The sequence below is a fragment of the Leptodactylus fuscus genome, chromosome 11, assembly GCF_031893055.1.
Source record: "Leptodactylus fuscus isolate aLepFus1 chromosome 11, aLepFus1.hap2, whole genome shotgun sequence".
Classification (NCBI taxonomy): domain Eukaryota; kingdom Metazoa; phylum Chordata; class Amphibia; order Anura; family Leptodactylidae; genus Leptodactylus; species Leptodactylus fuscus.
This window is the reverse complement of record NC_134275.1, coordinates 34,389,622-34,409,162: the sequence shown is the minus strand read 5'-3', so window position 1 is coordinate 34,409,162 and position 19,541 is coordinate 34,389,622. Positions and strand designations below refer to the sequence as shown.

Here is a 19,541-nt window from a genome sequence, read left to right as displayed (position 1 = left end):
GTGCAGTTAATAAAAGGACTACTTTAAATAGGTCATACACATGTGATGAGTTTCAATCAGTCTGGTTTAGCCGAGAGGTATTTTTCCAGCCTTGACCATAAACTTAAAACGCTCATCTCCTGCCAGAGCAAAACATCTGCCATTGCTGGAGAGTAGGGAGATGTAGAACTGCCCAATCCAGCTGACATTCGGCCAATGATTGGTTATAACCAGCCTAAACTAGGCCATGCATCTTGTATAGCCCATTCAGCCAGCTGTTTCTTGTTCCCTTTCCCCTTATATAGATACATGCATGCCTGACTGAGCCAAGTATGCATGTGCTCCTTATAGAGAGTGAATAACTCACTGCCCAACAACCCTGGTTGCATCTTCTCTCATGAAAACAAAAGAATTGGTGATGTTGAAATCGGTCCCACGTGGGACACCCCTGGGTAAAGTCCATTGACCATAGAGGAAACTTTGCCCATGGAAATGATCCATATTTTCTTCTTTCCATGTGTTTTTGTAGTGTTTGGGCAGGGATGTGAATGTTTGCAGTGTAGTTTGTGCTTCCAGTACGGTCGGGCCTGACTGTGCAGTGTGCTGGAGATACTTGGCTCCTCTCACTATACAGGGTGTGGCTGGCGGAGGCTTTTTTAGTTCTCGTTATTGATGCTGCAGAGAACAAGAGTGAAAACAGTCTTTGTCTGCTACAAAACATCTGACTCCAAGTACATTGCAAAACACCTCTTCTGAGTGAGAAAGGAGCGTCAGTAAAACTCCTACTCAATACACTACATGTATGGCCTATACTTGGCTGCTTATACCTCTCTGGCTGGCAAATGCCATTGTGACCGACACTATCAAATAATGGAAGTGCTCCCGTGATCCTTCACCTTCTCAGAAATACTATTGTTTTCAAGATAACAGGATGGTTTATTTGGGATCTTGTGTGCATTTTTCTGACTGTGCCCTTACGGGTTTCCTGTTTGGAACAGGTAGAGGCCTCTGCCAAGGATTCCTCTCTAACTTGGCTTTGTAGACTTTTCTCCCGTTCCATACCTTCATAATGGTGGAAACTCCTGAAAGTTTGCCTTGCCGTATGCAAGTTCTCTTACTTATACAGGAAACTGATGGCAGAGTAGATACAATGAGGAGGAAAAGGTCTCTTCCTGGTAAATGGTGTCCATCTCCTTGTGAAGCCTTGGTGTTTTATTATAGATTAGACTAATACTATAGTGGGAGAGTATGAGAAGAACATGCATACACGGCTAGTAGCCCACCCTTTAACTTGCACATGCCTCTCTATCCTTCAATAATGTTAGGCTTTAGACTCAAAGGCATGTACCGGCCTCTTTACTGCTTAACCATTACAGCGCCATACATTATATAGTGGCTGTGCTTGGTATTGCAGGTCAGCCCTGTTCAAAAGCAGGGAGTTGAAGCATGGCCATGTGATTAATGGGCGTGGTCATTTGTTAACTCAATTTCATGTTCCTAGACATGCTCTTTAAGGCTGAAGCCCCTGTTGCTAAAATGCAGAGTTTTTGCTGTAGTCGGAACGCCATTGCAAAAATGCAGAATTTTACAGTACTTTGCTAGGCAGATGGGATTCTGGCTAATCCCATCCACACATTGCACAAACAGACCCTAAGTGGAAGATAAACATGTTTTTGAAAATCCAGCATGTCTTTTATAGCTGTGGAAACGCTGGAGTTTTCCATATAGGTATAAGGGCAGAACGTTCACAAAGGAAAACTCTGAGAAATGGCAATGAAAAACTCTTCAGAAAAAAAAGCATTTCTGCCGTGGTTTTTTTTTTTCTACAGTGTATTTTTTATTTGCTACATGGGCCTTAGCCTAAAATAGTTTTTCTTGGACTTTTGAATGAGATAGCCTTAGTATAGGTCATTAACTTGGGGGTCAGACATGTGGGAGGTGCGGCTTCTGCTGCACAGGCCATGTGATGTCTCATTCATAGGATACTGATCACAGCCCTGTCCCATTCAAGTAAATGGGCAGAGCTGAGATACAAACACAGCCGATTTTGTGTGTGTGTGCGCGCCTAGAACTGAAGAGTCTGCAACACCCACCTGGACACTGCAGCCTCTGTAAGTAGCTGATCGGTTCAAAAAAGCAGCAAAATCTTCAACACAAAGGCAATTTCTACAGGGACTTCACATTTCTCATGGAAAACTGTATGGCGGTGTCCAAAATCTGTAGATTAATGTCCAATCTGTAGATTAATGTTGGCCAAATTGACAAACTCCTTAGGACAAACCCCCCTAATGCAGAGTGTCCCAACTTTGCCATGTGTGCCCCATCCTTAATTCTCAAGAGAAATGAGCCACCTCTCTCTGAGACTCATCCTCATCATGCTCAATCTGGTGGGTCGAGATCTCTACCTGTGGGTGTAAACTATATATCTTTTACTCTGGGATTCCTGTATTTGTCAGATGGTGTGAGCCTTGTAGTAGATTGAGACTTGGTTGAAACAAAATCTTGCTTTCTCAGGTCTGTGCACCTCTAGAGAAAATCTATAGCTTTACTACGTTGACCGTTGAGACAATTTTTTTTCTGTTTTTACTTTGGCTCCTACCATCGGCTATAGCACAGTTGTTCCTGGTCATACTGGCCCCCGTTTGGCTGCGCTCCTGTGATTCTTGCGTCTGGATAAGCTCTCTGCTCAGCCTTCGCTCTGGAAATGCCAAACTTGTTCTGCAGCCCTCGGGGCTGTACAGTTGTTGTATCCTGAATAGAAACCTTTGTGCTAGTCGTTTTTTTTGTATCCTCTGCTCTGGGTGAGATAAACCTGGCTCTGGTTATTTTTCTTGGGTCTTGTCAAAAATAGAGGCGTGAACCAGTTGACTGCACGGAGGCAAGGTATCTGTAATCGTGAGAATGACATGAAGGGTTAATAAAGTTTTAATATCAGTTGTATTGCTAAAAACCTCCAGCCTAGGTTTTTTTTACATATAATGTCTGGACCCGAAACTTTAGCGGGGTGCAGCAAAAAACTGTGGTGGTAATGCAGTGGTTTTTTTTCAGAAAAAAAATCTACATGGAAAAGTCGCAATGTGCGGATGGGATTAGCCAGAATAAAGTGAATGCCCCGTGAACAAAATTTTTGCTTTTCCTCCCAAATAGAACAAATACATAGGACGTGTTTTGTACTGTGACCAAGCCCCACCCACACTGGACAGTAGCCGCATGAAGTGAACCATTGTCCTTTTTTGACTGCCATGTGGGTGGAGCTCCAGGTGCGACTTTTGCTTTTCTCTTAGAAATCTGATTAAATTGTCAACTGTGTTGCCAGGTAATGACATGTAGAAATTTTTGTTTGAGACGGAGCCAGTTAACTGGAAGGATGTAGGAAAGGTAGAGGCCCTGGTGCCAGTGCTGGCCCTCCAGACAGGATGAAGACTACAAACAAAGGTCAGTTATAGAATGGATCCCAGGAGGGTGACTAGGACTTCCTTATTCTACAGCTACTGAATACAGTTTACACAGAAGTGCTACTAGATCACCATGATCTACACTTGGATGGCGGCAGAGCTTATGGAGGGATCGCTTCTCCTCGTGGAGATTCCTCCTAGTGTAGTGCTTTCTGGGAGATACATAAACGTCATTCCTTCTCCTACCCCTTCTTCTAACCATCTTTCTAATTAATACTCCCAGCCAACCCCCTGTGCTAACTGGAAACTAGAACGCTCTGTCAGATGGAAAATGGCTTGGTTACAGTTTGCTCTGGTTTTAATTTAGAAATCAGTTTTTGCTATTTTTGGATGTTTACAGGCCAGTGCTTTTGGGCAGCATGTGATGGTTAGATGAAGCCTTGTTATGTAGAGGAGTTCAGGGATGTGAAGTCCCCTCATATAGACATCAGACGGCACCATTGTAAACTGCAGAAGATTAAAGGACTTTACCTAAATTACAAAATTCTGGGAGTGCAGTCACTAAAAATAGCTGTGTGCTCATGGATCACATAGTAGTAGGCTGGGGTCAGCTGTGTGCCCATATAATGATCTTTAGTCTGCCTCCTCCTATTTTAAAATGGCTCATAGCAAAGGAATACATTATATTTGTTAGCATGGCAAACATGGATAAGGTAGATCTAGGTTGAGTGCCCAGAAACTGCACCACTCATTAGCTATGTTGGGGTGTGTTCACACAGAGTTCTTTGCAGGTGGATTTGGACATAGAATGCGCCTTAAAATTCGCCTGCAAAAATGACTCCCATTAATTTCAATGGGGGTCACTTATTTTTTTCAGCTAGCAAGAAAATGAGGGACATGCCCCATCTTCCCGCAGATTCCATGGCTGACTCAGCCGCGGCGTCCGCGGCTCAAGGCTCACTCCCGATTAGGCCCATTCATTCAGGCCTGATCAGGAGTGGGAGGCTAATGCACTGCATTGGCACCCCGTTGCGGCTAGCCACGCGGAGAACTCAAACGGTGCAAAAGGTTTCCGCCGTGTGAATATTTTGCAATACCAAGGGGTAGCCCATGGACAATAGTGCTGTATTAGAAAAGGTATCTGCACCTTCATTAGCTGTTGAACTAGCACCAGTTAAGTCAATTGCTCCTATACATGTGTGCTCAGTTTAACACTATCCCATGAACAGAGTAGAAGTCTTTCTATACAAGCAGGTTTTCAGAGCCTGTAGTCCAATAGAAGTGAGTAGAGCAGTAGCTGAGTATACACAGACCGCCATTCTTCTGATCACTAGGAGTCAGTAGTTGGACAACCTGAAATGACTTCTCCTGTTACTAGTCCGAAGACCCCTTTTATGAGTAGTCACATCCAACAACGGTCAGATAATAGCGGGCGGCAGCCAGTTTATCTGACCCTGTGTATTCTTGACACTTCCATGGCCTTGGTTAGCAGTAGAGATATGGTCATGTAACAGCCCTGAAGACTTGCTGTTTGCATGATCCACTTCTCTTCTGTTTCTTTAATGCCACTCCCTAATCTTGTAAGGACTTGTATGGAAAGTCTGGATGGTTCCAGTAGTGACAGTGTATACATACAAAGTATTCATGTATCTGAGCCAGGAATGTAGTTTATTTCCTCTTTATAAGCCGTTTCCCGCAGCTGTTCCATGGGGCTGTCATGCTTGGTTGCCTTGATAAAACTGTGAGAGTCCATACCAGTATATAGTTTCCAGTTGTGATATAGGTCCGATCACTGGACCCTGGAGCCACACGTTCTTAGACATGTGCCTTACTTAATATATTAATGGCTGCTTTCTCCAAGTCCGTTATGACTGTAATTATCATAAAAAAGCAGTAAAACTCTAAAGGGGTCATGCGTGCCAGTCAGCAAATCTATTCTGCAGGAGGTTTGTGGGTGTTTTATGACCACTCCAGTTCTGCAGGGACATTCCTCCTTCCTTTCTGCTGTATGTCTTGTCGGTATGGAATGTAGGCATTGCACAACCAGGTAGATGGGAAGTGGAGTTGTCTTCTGTAGATGTCAGCAGTTGTGTAACTCGGGCCTATTTTCTGAATGTCTGATTCGTAGAGTTCTAATAATGCCTAATATTAACTCATTTTCACACTCAAGCAACTTGCAACTCAAAACTAATCTCAATCTGCTCCTCTCTTGGTGTGTAAAGGACCAAAATTGTCCTATCAATCTTTCCCTGTCCAGTCCATCACCACTGCTTCTTCCAGGTGTGTCAGGTTTTCTACCACTACATCAATGTCTTTGCACTGTTTTCCCTTCTACTTTTGCACTTGCCACAAAGCTCTACTGTGCTACCCTATATCTCCTGCTTCTTCTGTCTGCTACCCTTCCTGTTCTCTATCAGCCAATGAACCTCTTCCATAATCTGACCCTCACACTGTTACTAGACTTTTCTTGTGCTGCACCAATTTTCTTGAATGCGCTTCCTATCTGTGGATCAGGTTATCTCTATACATGTCCTACAACACATCTTTAGACAGGTCTAGAGTGTCACTCCTTCCATCTGTGGTATCAGCCACACTTGGTCCAATATGTCTGCATTTACAAGTAACTGACTAGATATTGGCTCATGTGGTTTTGTCTCAATAGCCTGACTGGTCTCTGGTCATGCCCCATGTGCTTAGTTATATGGCACCTATAGAAGGGTTTGCACACTCAGACCCCTTTAAGAAAGAGCAATGAGTTATGGTCAAGGGGGAGAAATCTTTTAAACACTGAAGATATATGGACCATGTGACTAGCCGAGCGGCCCCCATAATCTGTATACACTGTATCCGCTGATACAGAAAATAGCTATAAGTGTATATAGGAGTTTTCTTCCTTTGTGCTGTGGTTTTTAGTTTGGGATTTGACCCTTCAGCAATGTTCAGTTTTTGCAAAGTAGTCCTGATGTCAGAGCTGCTTTATCCTTCCTCTGGATTTTTTGAGCCTTGTCCTGTCTTTCTATGTTGGGACCCTGGATACAAGGCATTGTTCAATGGAATTTTGCAAATACATTGCAGACAAGGCAATAATACTGTGACATGCCCAGAAAGCCAATTACAATGTTGTGTCCCTTGTCCTCCAGTGTGTCCTGACATAGGATTGCCCGGGACAGTGAATGTGCTATTATACTCCTGCAGATTCCTTTGTCCAGACTCTGGGAGTATTCTGTTATGTGAGGGATTTACTCACTTCTCCTCCCTGACCAGAGGAATGCTGCCGGGCATGGATGGGCAGTGCCCAGTAATAACAGATTATGCATCCTGGAGACTGCATGCCTAGTCAGTGCTTGGCCCAGCTCTGCTGTGATGCTCATATGGCTGCCATATAGCAGAGCAGTCCTTTACTAGAGGAACGTATGATTTCATTCTGCCTTCACTAGGTTTGTTTTGGAGGCCCTTGTTGTGCAAGGAAGTGGGGCTGTGACCAAGGCACTAATCTGCCCCCCCATCTCCTTCCCTGCTCCATCCCCCATACTGTACAGGAGGGAGGGAGAGGAGATTCCTGGCAGCCGCTTGTTGCTCGTGTTTGCCATATATGGCCAAAAAATGTTGGAAACTGCAGCGATTAGTGGAGAAGCCTGCTAGCCATGGAAATGGCTTCAAAAGGGGTGGGGATCTGGGGGCTGTGCCTCGGACCCTCTGACTCAGACTACTGATCATGTCTTCATTCCTTCACTCTTGTTGGTGAAGTTTAACACTTGTAATGCTGGCTGCAGTGCACGTAATGTCATGTCTTACAATACTTACAACACATGGGTTACAGATTTGTAATATCACCACCCTATTTGGTTTTTAGGATACGCTAAAGAGTATGAAGTTGCACTTTGCCCCCCCCCCCCATGTGCTGTTCACTGACCTAGGCCTGGATTAATAGTATGTTACTGGCTTCTGCAGACTTCATGGTCAATAAAAAGCATGGTATATAGACTTGTAGCAAATGCTTTAAACACATCTAAGCTGGAGAAGACTCTTTGCTTTTATGGAAAATGAGACGGGTCTGTACTCATAACGGTGCTATATGTGACCATGCATTGTGGGACTACAAGTTACAGCAATGGGTTTTGTGTGGTCAAACAATCTAATATCTATTAGATAGGCTCACTGGGGAGCCCCACAAATCACTAGACAGTCCTGAACCTCTGTCTCAGGAGTTGGTATGGAGCAGTGGTCATGCACCGTTCTGTCTCCAGATCCGTGGACATCCATCTTGGTGATTATATGATCACTTTGACATGAGGATAACCCTTTGAATTTAAATGGTTAAAAATACAAAGTCCGTCCTTAAAGGGCTGATCCAGAACTGGAATGTTGAGCCCCCTTTTGTAGAGATCTTTCTAATTCAAGTGGATTCATGAACAACACCTTTAGTGCACTTAAGTCTTAGATACATTCACATTTGCATTGGAGTCTTAGAGATTGACAATGTCTGCCACAAATAAAATATCCTGCATGCACAGCTTTTCTTATCTGCTTGTTTCAGTCTTTAAAACCTTGGACCTTAGTCAGTGAAGGTCTATTGGGCTCCAAGTATCCACTATTTTAGTGGTCAGGTGTGGGAGGACCGGAACGGAGCCAATGCTAATGTATACTTAGCATTATGGTGATGTGTTTCTACATACATAGGCAGATTTGTCATTCACAAATATGGGAAAGCTGGATGGACAACCCCAGAGATGCTGTAGATGGCAGTGGCCCTATTTTGGCTTGGTGGTCTAGCATTAGATCTTAGTGGGAAAACTACCCAATGATTTTGAGGCACATAAGGTACTTGGCATGTGGAGTGGAGAAATATCCTGAGCCGAGTCCTTGTTTTCAGAACGCTTGCCTCATGTTGTGGAACTACAATTCCCAGCAGTTACATCAAGTCTTTGACCTTTGTTCCGTCTGGAATCTGTCTGGTTTCAGATCTTAAGCTCCCTTTCTGGACAGATACATGGCAAACTGTCCTGTTCGCTGAGCCTGGGAAACTTTGGGTTTGGTGTCAGAGGAAGAAAACTTTTGGCCAATTCCACAGTGAGCAAGAAGCAGGAGGAAAACATGTCATTCAGTAGCACAGGCCTTATACGGAAAAAAATCCTATATTGTGAAGTCACATGAACTCACTAGTCAGAAATCTCAGACGTTTCCTCCGTCTTCAGTTCACAGTGACCCTTTCTATAATGTTTGCAGGCTGTACTTCAGGACAGTGGGAGTCCGGCCGGGGGAATTCCTTGCATGCATTGTGGGATGAATTTTGTCATTCAGCAATTTCTCAATTAAGGAGCAGTCGAAGATGATGAAGTTTAGTGAGTGTGAGCAGACTGTAAAGCTGGGCAGGGGTATTAGTATATGGCTCCATCTGCTCAATTTGATTTAGTAGTACAGTTTGGTAATCAGTGTAGAGACTTGTTTGTGCGCCTCCCTATGTTCAGACATAAGCCCCTAAAATTTTCACTACTTCAGGAAACTGTATACGAAGACTGTAGTCACGGGGCAACCAGTCTTACATTGAACATGTAGTATCTCTTTAAAGGTGGCTGTACATCTTCAATGCTTTCAAGCTGAAAACTCATTAGGCCAATGGCTATTACCCAGACCACCCCTCATACACATGCACTCTCAGTTTAGCTGAGAAGTCTATAATTGGGGGTAAAAGTCTTTCTGAAAGGCACAAACTGTAATTTTTGGATTCAGCTTGTCTAGTCTTATGGCTCTGATATGTGGGTGGTCTTTCAGTCTTTTTAGAAATCCTCTGTGATTAGGGTCTCGCACTGCATCTACATGTCACCATCCTTATGTTATGAGCCCCTGGTTGATTTACAGTCTTTACTCTATTGGCTATTAAGCCTAGTTTCACATGGTTTTCACTCATGAAACTGTGTCCGATATACGGGTGAGACAGTTGTGACTCTAGGCTAAGGGTCCATGCAGACATTACGGCCATATCGTTACTGCTGCAACTTGCACAAACCAGGATCAAAAAATGACTATACCTGTGTGTGTGTGTGTGTGTGAACTCGCCTGAACACTACATATGTAACTAAAAAGGTCACATTTTAGGCAAATGCTTAAGAATCCTTGTTACATCGTCCTAGTATCCCAAGATTTCAGCTTGGACAAGTCTGGGCTACTTGAATATAATATGGTAGTCTGGATGCTCTAGGGCCACCTTGAAATCTTTCACTTTGCTGCCTGTGATCAGCATCTTGGCTCTTCCTTCACTCTCTGTAACCTTGTTTTCCAGAGCTTGGTAAGAATCCCAGTTGTGAGCTTGAGCAGTTGACTTTTGGAAGACATGACGCCCGCCTCTCTAACTCCCTTTGCTTATCGAAAACTCAGACCTTCATTACTGGCTTCAAAGTATGCATGTGCTAGATGCATTAAGCCAAGGCTTCTTTGTTATAGCGATGCCTTTCAATGCTGCAGGCTGACTGCAGAGGAAAGCACCTTCCCAAATCGCTGGAAACAATTAGTAGGCCTTAAACGTGGATGTTGGACAACTACATTCTCTCCCTCCTCCCAGCTGGGGTCTGGCTGGGTGTAGGAAGTTCTGTGGGAACACATGGTTTTCGAGGGTTATATTAGAAAGCTCTTGTATAACTGTAGTGCTGCGAAGCCTGCGTTTGCATGATGTGAATTTTTATGGATTCTTTCATGTTTTAGGATGGTAGTGTTAACTGCCTGCCTGGCTGGTTGTGTTAAATGGGTTGGCTCAGCCTACTTTTCTCCCACTTAACATATATCTGCCATTGCTATGGTGAGCCCAGACCATACATGTGTTCCATAGACACCCATTCATAGTAAATGATGGTACGTGACCCCGTAGCAGTGGCTGCATGGGAAATGTATAGCCAGCTACATCTTCCTTATGAACATGTGGCCGTCAGCGGAGTGTAATAGTGACTTAGACTCTTAAAGAACACACAACCTAGAAATAAATGTACGAGTAAACAGGAGATTCTTGCCACCAATGTAAATCTGCTGGACTTATGGCTTGTTCCTGAAGCAGTCTGTTAGGAGTTAACTAAATTAACAGTTGATTAATTTAGAGCTTGTCCTTCTACATATCGAGCAAAGGGCGGAGGTTCCTCCTGCAGCCAGTTGTCTTAGACACAAGACAGGGAGGAGAATGGAAGGGACATAGCTGGTCTCCCAAGATGTGTAGTAGGGGGCAACTTATTGTGTAGGATTTTTCACTGGAAGCGATCACAAGTCCCTTGCTGAATATATTGAACTAATAAGTTTTAGACTGGACTGGTATGTAACTAGTTAATTATGGCGATACCAATGGACAAGGACAAGACTGAATATTGTACTGTCATCCGCTGTCTTGAGCAGGCTGTTTATCACTTTGGTGTATAAGGAAATCTTGTCGACAGACTAAACACTGTCTGAGCCTTGCATACAGCCTTGAGGAGACAGATTACAATTCACATGCTGAAGTTGCAAATACTTCTAGCTGTGTATGGCAGACTGACAATATGTCCTAAATATTAGGTCTGCTGAAGGCTGTATCAAGCGAGGCTACAGATAATACTTTAATATTACATTTCTAATGCTTCCTGTTTTCTTTTTATAAAATGCATCTTCAGGAATATCAAAATGCTAAAACCAAAATGACACCGCTCCTTCTTTATCCCTCCTACAGACAGTAAAGCCATTGTTGATGGAAACCTCAAGCTCATCCTGGGTCTTATCTGGACCCTTATTCTGCATTATTCTATCTCCATGCCAATGTGGGATGAAGAAGAGGATGAAGAGGTCAAGAAACAGACACCAAAACAGAGGCTCTTGGGATGGATCCAGAACAAACTGCCTCAGCTGCCGGTCACCAACTTCAGCAAGGACTGGCAAAGTGGGAAAGCTCTGGGTGCCCTTGTTGATAGCTGCGCTCCTGGTAGGTGACATGGATTGTTCCTGGCAACATCTAAAGCGGATTATACATTAATGTGACAGCAGTTCCTCCTAACTTCAGTGGGCACGGCCAACAATCTCATGTGGGAAGACTGGGCAGACATGTTGGATTTCAGCATACCTGATCCCTTTTGGGGAGGGGAGTATAGAGCGGTACAACAATGTCCCATCTAGTTACAAGCTGAGTGTAATCCCCATAGCAGACAGTAACACCTGGGGTTTGACATGACTAGAATATTTTGTATGAAAATGGCCCCAAATGCAATGTAGACCTGGACTTTCAATGCGGAGATCAGTCTTTTGCTTGTCATAGTCACTGTACTCCAATCATGTTGACTGCGGGCAACAAATCAGTCATCGTTCTGTCAAAACTAGTCTATAGCTTTCTGTGCGGAATTTGTATTCACTTGGCGTTGTGATGTCAGAAGAACATTAATTCACGGTCTACGATTTACCCCCCCTCTCTCCTTCCAGGTCTGTGCCCTGACTGGGACTCTTGGGACACCAGCAAGCCTGTGGACAATGCACGTGAAGCCATGCAACAGGCCGATGACTGGTTGGGAATCCCTCAGGTAAAAGACAGCCACACATTACTCACTCGTGCCTTTCCTCGTGGCTTATTCAGATAGTAATGTTTAACTAATGATCTTTATTTTACTGCTTATTAGGGTATATTGTCACAGGTTTTGCTGGTTGAGGTGGTTTTGAGGTAGAATTCAGAATTATGGGTATATATACACAGGACTCTTTTCCAGCCCATTCTCCAAATGTATGCAAGGGTTATCCTAGTTTTGTATAGCTGTGCACTGGAGGCTACTGTAGGACTGATCAGGTCACATGACCCTCCATTAGTGGCCATGTTGGAACCATTTTATGTGTTCCTATTCTGACTACATGTATCTTATATTAGATGTTTCCTCTGAATAGACTTGTAAATGGCTTATCTCCTACAGGTGATCACTCCCGAGGAAATTGTAGACCCAAATGTAGACGAACACTCAGTCATGACCTACCTGTCTCAGTTCCCAAAAGCCAAGCTAAAGCCTGGAGCTCCACTCAGACCCAAGCTGAACCCCAAGAAGGCCAGAGCTTACGGGCCAGGTGCGTTTTATTTTTTTTCAACATTGGGATAGTTTTTCTACTGAACCCCCAATGCTGTATAACACTCCCTTGGTATAAATATGTATAATATTCTGCAGGTATTGAGCCAACTGGTAATATGGTGAAAAAACGGGCAGAGTTCACAGTAGAGACCATCAGCGCTGGCATGGGAGAGGTCATTGTTTACGTGGAGGATCCTGCAGGACACAGAGAAGAGGTAACTTATTACATCTTGTGATCTGGAAAATGCTATCAGTAAGACAAATCATGTCATGAAACATGTTCACATCACTCGTTCTCATGGCTTATCCATTTTCTTTCAGGCTAAAGTGACTGCCAACAATGACAAGAACAGAACCTTCTCTGTGTACTATATTCCTAAAGTGACTGGCTTACACAAGGTAAGGCTCTTATCGCTCTACAGCCTCATAGCTGGATTTTTCCCCCACCTTCTATTCTAGATGAATGATCATTTTATGACAAATTACGCACAAGTCAATAGTACAAGGGGTTATAAGAAACTTTATAATGTGAATGAGAAATACAGACTAGTGAGACGGACTGCACCCAGAGGCATTTGGATACAGGAGTCTGTAGAGAAGTCATTGGGAGAGAATAACTGACCGTTTTAGAAGTATATTGTTAGGGGGCGTTCACACTACCGTCAGTGTCCGATAGGTAGTGTCCACTCCTAGTGTCTGTTCAAAATCTCGCATGGACATTAGGAGCGGACACTAGCTGTGTCTGTGACACCTGTCATTCATTTAAATGGCGATCGGGTGCGTTCTTTGCACTCCGTGCCCTTCCTTCACTGTCTGCATGTAAAGATGTCCGACTCTTCAAGCGGACAGAAAAACCCAACATGTAGGTTTTTTCTGTCCGCTTGAAAAGTGTGTTAGATGATCATTTTCTCCTACTTTGTGTACAGTTTATTAGTAGAGATGAGCGAACAGTGTTCTATCGAACACATGTTCGATCGGATATCAGGCTGTTCGATTCGAATCGAACATCACGTGGCAAACTCCAAAAAAATTCGATTCCCCTCCCACCTTCCCTGGCGCTTTTTTTGCACCAATAACAGCGCAGGGGAGGTGGGACAGGAACTACGACACCGGAGGCATCGAAAAAAATCGGAAAAAGTCATTGGCTGCCGAAATCAGGTGACCTCCATTTTAGATGAATAGTGGATTTCAAATCCGGGTCATATGAGAATGTGAACTGTGTGACTGAGACAGGGATAGCTGTACAGGCAGGGATAGCTAGGGATAACCTTTATTTAGGTAGGAATATTATTAAAAATAACTTTGGGGCTCTATCGGGTGTGTAATTGTGATTTTTGTGACATAAACTTTTTCCAGTAGGAATGCATTGGACAGCGCTGATTGGCCAGAGTACGGAACTCGACCAATCAGCGCTGGCTCTGCTGGAGGAGGCGGAGTCTAAGATCGCTCCACACCAGTCTCCATTCAGGTCCGACCTTAGACTCCGCCTCCTCCGGCAGAGCCAGCGCTGATTGGCCGAAGGCTGGCCAATGCATTCCTATGCGAATGCAGAGACTTAGCAGTGCTGAGCCAGTTCTGCTCAACTACACATCTGATGCACACTCGGCTCTGCTACATCTGATGCACACTCGGCTCTGCTACATCAGCACACACACATTCAGCTCTACTTCATCGGGCTAATAGAATGCATTGGCCAATCAGCGCTAATGCTGTGCTAAGCACACACATTCAGCTCTACTTCATCGGGCTAATAGAATGCATTGGCCAATCAGCGCTGGCCAATGCATTCTATTAGCGTGAGCTGAGTTTGCACAGGGGTTCTAGTGCACCCTCGGCTCTGCTACATCAGATTGCTACATCTGATGTAGCAGAGCCGAGTGTGCACACTCGGCTCTGCTACATCTGATGCACACTCGGCTCTGCTACATCTGATGCAGCAGCAGAGCCGAGTGTGCATCAGATGTAGCAGAGCCGAGTGTGCATCAGATGTAGCAGAGCCGAGTGTGCATCAGATGTAGCAGAGCCGAGTGTGCATCAGATGTAGCAGAGCCGAGTGTGCATCAGATGTAGCAGAGCCGAGTGTGCATCAGATGTAGCAGAGCCGAGTGTGCATCAGATGTAGCAGAGCCGAGTGTGCATCAGATGTAGCAGAGCCGAGTGTGCATCAGATGTAGCAGAGCCGAGTGTGCATCAGATGTAGCAGAGCCGAGTGTGCATCAGATGTAGCAGAGCCGAGTGTGCATCAGATGTAGCAGAGCCGAGTGTGCATCAGATGTAGCAGAGCCGAGTGTGCATCAGATGTAGCAGAGCCGAGTGTGCATCAGATGTGTAGTTGAGCAGAACTGGCTCAGCACTGCTAAGTCTCTGCATTCGCATAGGAATGCATTGGCCAGCCTTCGGCCAATCAGCGCTGGCTCTGCCGGAGGAGGCGGAGTCTAAGATCGCTCCACACCAGTCTCCATTCAGGTCCGACCTTAGACTCCGCCTTCTCCGGCAGAGCCAGCGCTGATTGGTCGAATTCCGTACTCTGGCCAATCAGCGCTGGCCAATGCATTTCTATGGGGAAAAGTTAGCTTGCGAAAATCGCAAGCTGACAGGGATTTCCATGAAATAAAGTGACTTTTATGCCCCCAGACATGCTTCCCCTGCTGTCCCAGTGTCATTCCAGGGTGTTGGCATCATTTCCTGGGGTGTCATAGTGGACTTGGTGACCCTCCAGACACGGATTTGGGTTTCCCCCTTAACGAGTATATGTTCCCCATAGACTATAATGGGGTTCGAAACCCATTCGAACACACGAACAGTGAGCGGCTGTTCGAATCGAATTTCGAACCTCGAACATTTTAGTGTTCGCTCATCTCTATTTATTAGAAACCATAGCAGTTGATCTCCATCCACCAGCTCAGGGAAGATTGAGAATTAGAGAGGGGGAAGCTGCTAAAATGCAAGACAAGTCATATAAAGGCCCAATATAGGGTTACTCCTTGTGTAGATATATTGTTGATTTATGTGATGCTTATTAAAAGCTTTAGGTTTTAATGTCGTTATTCTTTTATTTCAGGTTACTGTCCTCTTTGCTGGACAGCATATTGCAAAGAGCCCATTTGAGGTGAATGTGGACAAGGCCCAAGGGGATGCTAGTAAAGTCACTGCACAAGGACCTGGTCTAGAGCCACTTGGAAACATTGCAAACAAAACCACCTTCTTTGAGATCTTCACTGCAGGTAAGGAGAAGTTCCCAGTTGGAGACTGGGCTGGCACCATAGTTATTTTTTTTCTTTTGCAGCCTGTGTGTCCTTTGAAGCAGCTGTAGTCTCTGCTCTGACTTGATGCATATGGCACTGTTGAAAGCTGTTAATCCTCTACTCTATAGCAGCCAATTTATTAGGCATCCTAATCTAGGGCATCTTATTGAAGCCAGCTGTCTCCTTAGAAAACCACTTCTAGGCTATGGGCTGCATTTTCTTGAAGTCAGGACACTGAATTTAATATGGGAAAAAATGGCATAAAATTCCTGCATCATAAAAAAACAAAAAAAACCCAAAACATAACTTTTAATTCGTTTGTAAAAAAAAAAAAAAAAATAAATAAATATTCCAAATGACAAGGATAAGACAGAGTAAATTAGTTTATGCTTGAGCTTATGAGTAAGGGGTTGAACATGCCTACCCTGAAACACAAGCTAATTTACTTTTATTCTTGTCACTTGGATCCTTGTCGTTTGGAAATTTTTTTTTTTTTTTAACATGAATTAGGTTTTTCATGATGCTGCAATTTTATACCATTTTTTTCATATTTATTGCCTTTGGGCCTGTATGGCAACAGGCTGTTACTGCTAGCACAGACTTTGGGCCTATATGGTAATATCCCAGAACATGTAACATCTGGGATATTACCATACAGGCCCAAAGCCTGCTAGGATTAACTTGAGCACAAACAGAATGTCGTGCATTTCCCCTCCTCGGCTTATACAGGAGTCATTAAGTTTTCCCAGTTTATTGTGGTAAAATTAGGGACCTCTGCTTATATTCGGGTCAACTTATACTCAAGTATATGCGGTAGTCTTGAGTATTACAATATCACAGAGTCATCAGTCAGAATTTGATGAAGCTTTATTAGATTTAGTCTTATTTTTACTTGCACACCTTGTTGTATATCTTTAAACCAGCTGTCCAGGCTTACTTTTTTTCAGAAAGTGCACCACTTTGGTCCTCAGGTACTTTGGTATTGCAGATCATCCGTATTCTGTTTATTGAAGCTGTGCCATAATACCAGACCATGGGTTAGGTGCAGCTCTGTTTTTGGAGGAAAGCAACCTTGCTCTTTAGCTGAGAACACCCCTTTAAACAAACTTATACTGTTACTGTGTTTTACTGTTTGGAATGTGAGATGTGAAAACTTTACTGTGACCCCCAAAATACTTCCTGCAGCACCTCCTAATACTGTGGTCTGCTGTTTAACATAGGTGCTGGTATTGGTGAGACAGAAGTGGTAATACAGGATCCAAATGGAAAGAAAGACACAGCTGATATGGCGCTGGAGGATAAGGGTAACAGCACATACCGTTGCACCTACAAACCCACCATGGAAGGAGTCTACACAATTTATATCACATTTGGTGGACTGCAGATTCCAAAGAGCCCTTACACAGTCACTATTGGTCAAGGTGAGAATCGCCTCCTCCAGGACTTGTCCCTTAAAAGCTTTCTGCTATCTCACCACCCTGTGGACCAGTAGAAGTGGATACAATTTCTACATTAAAGAACCAGTACTAGTTCTTGTGGTGGTGGGGTATGAATGTGCTGGTCTCCAACAGTATTAAAAGGGTTTTCCAGGGAGCAACATCTTAACCCTTGGGTCATATGATCTGAGGCAGCGTTTGGCCGCCGGGTCCCTCCTCCCCCTATTCCACAGGTAACTAATTACCTGTGCTATAGGGACTGGCTTTACAAAAGTTGGTCAGCCCCCATAGCATGGGTAATAATCTCTAAAATCGGAAAGGAGGGGGATACTCCAAATGATGGTGAAAAAAGCAAGTAGATCTTTGAGGTCCTATTGCATTGGACTGAAGTCTTATGATTAAGGGGTCTGCTTGCTTTTTCTCTTCAGCCTTATAATTTCCATTTAAAGGGACACTGAATCTAGAAATGAATGTTAAACGTTTACAACTTTAAAAGTTCTCTTCACGGTTTGTAATTGTGCAGGATTTTTTACATGATCTTGACCATTACGTAGAAATCTGGGATATCTAATATTCTTGTTCCTTTAATGATGCCCCTTAGAGTATTGAGGTGGGGATTATCTTGTATAGAAGGATTATATTTTTGTATTGTGCTTTCTTGTCCTGCTACAGTTGTGCACCATAGTCCTCGCTTGGCATCAGTATACGCCATGTTTATCTTTCTCTTTATAATGGTATGGTTAGCCTTGTTATATTCTGTAACTAAACATTGACTTGAACAAATATTTTCCGGAGATCTAAAAATAGTCTCTAGTCCGTCCACCCGTATCTTCTACTTCATTCACCTGCAGGCAACTTGGTTTTAAGTTTATTGCATTCAGACTATGGTTCAATCTACTTCTTGCCACCATTTTGACTGTTTATACCAGGTATGGGTACTTTAGTCAAAAAAACAGAAAATTACTCCAGCATGCCCAATTATGTATAAAATGTAAATTTTACTTCAAAAATTTAAAACCATAGTACAGACATGGATCCAGGCACGTACAAAAAAACAGATAAGCTTTCTGCGTTTCGGGAACAAGGATTGGGTCCCTTATTCATATCTTGAATAAGGGACCCCATCCTTGTTCCCGAAACGCATAAGCCTATCTGTTTTTTGTACGTGCCTGGATCCATGTCTGTACTATGGTTTTAAATTTTTGAAGTAAAATTTACATTTTATACATAATTGGGCATGCTGGAGTAATTTTCTGTTTTTTTGACTATTGTCTACCCCGTGAAACAGTCCAGGGGTTTCTCTGTGCAGCCCATTTGCTCGTTCAACAGATCTAGTGAAAATCTATACAGGTCATTCCACAGTGGTCAGAGCTGCATATATTCTGCTTTATACAAATTCTGGGTACTTTAGGTCCCCCTGTCATCTAGTCCTCATTGCTTTACTGTGACTTCAGTCTGTTACTCTCTATCTTCTTGCTATAGAAATGTCTTGCATTTTCTTTCCTTCTTTCCCTCATGCCTTCATCTGGGGAAGGTGGTCATCCTCCAGGATCTCTCCTGTCTCTTGCTACAGTGTACTCTGCTAGTTTTGGGAACGTGACGGATATACGGTATATCTGCATGCAGTGTGCTGGGGCTTGTGTGGTAAATACTTGTTACATAATGTTCTTAACATGTTTTACACTTTGGTTTTTTTCATTTTGATCATTATATCCACATCTCATATGAATTGTAACCCTACGGGTATGTTCACATGGAATTTCGCTATGTTTTTGAGGGCTAACATTGGCATCAAATTTAGCCAGAGTCCTCAGTGCAAGTGTCTCAGCTGACTAAGCCCATTCATCTGGGGCGAATCAGTGAGTGACATCGCCAGCATATAGCTGGAGGGGGAGGAAATGGACTGCCTCAAATTCATCATCCATGTCTACCACGTGAACACGGCCTCGTACTTTTTAATGTACTGCTTTTATGCAGGAAAATGCATGGTTGTGTGTGTCTTTATTTTTGGTATTCGTTCTAAGTTTTTCTATGATTCTGAAATATCTGAACTGATGTTTTAGCCTCAAATCCCAATGCCTGCCGAGCTGTGGGCCGTGGCTTGCAGCCAAAGGGTGTGCGTGTAAAGGAGACTGCAGACTTCAAGGTCTACACCAAAGGAGCCGGAAGTGGAGAGCTCAAAGTTGTGGTCAAGGGACCAAGTGAGTAAGATGTCAGGACATATGCCTGCTGTTTCCTCTGGTATTGAAGTTCTTAATCTGTACGTGTAAAACACACTCTCCAGGGATTATATGAAAATGAGTTTTACTTCTGGCAAGACGCCCTCTGCTGGCTGGATGCTGAAATACCAAAGCGTATATCCCTAGTTAGTCCTTTCTGGTAGCAATGGCCGTATTAGTTTCCATTCTGCAGATGCCATGTCACACTCCTTTG

General features: G+C 43.7%; 1 protein-coding gene across 3 annotated transcripts in view; it reads left to right on the top strand.

The window, feature by feature from the left end:
• FLNA (filamin A) overlaps positions 1-19,541 on the top strand; it is an 80,988-nt gene that overhangs the window by 41,390 nt on the left and 20,057 nt on the right. For all 3 annotated transcript variants that reach the window (XM_075260156.1, XM_075260154.1, XM_075260153.1), the window contains exons 3-10: positions 11,059-11,307; positions 11,799-11,896; positions 12,278-12,425; positions 12,524-12,642; positions 12,749-12,826; positions 15,489-15,651; positions 16,893-17,093; positions 19,172-19,309. In XM_075260156.1, the coding sequence (XP_075116257.1) occupies positions 11,059-11,307; positions 11,799-11,896; positions 12,278-12,425; positions 12,524-12,642; positions 12,749-12,826; positions 15,489-15,651; positions 16,893-17,093; positions 19,172-19,309 (1,194 nt within the window). The remainder of the gene's footprint in view (positions 1-11,058; positions 11,308-11,798; positions 11,897-12,277; positions 12,426-12,523; positions 12,643-12,748; positions 12,827-15,488; positions 15,652-16,892; positions 17,094-19,171; positions 19,310-19,541) is intronic.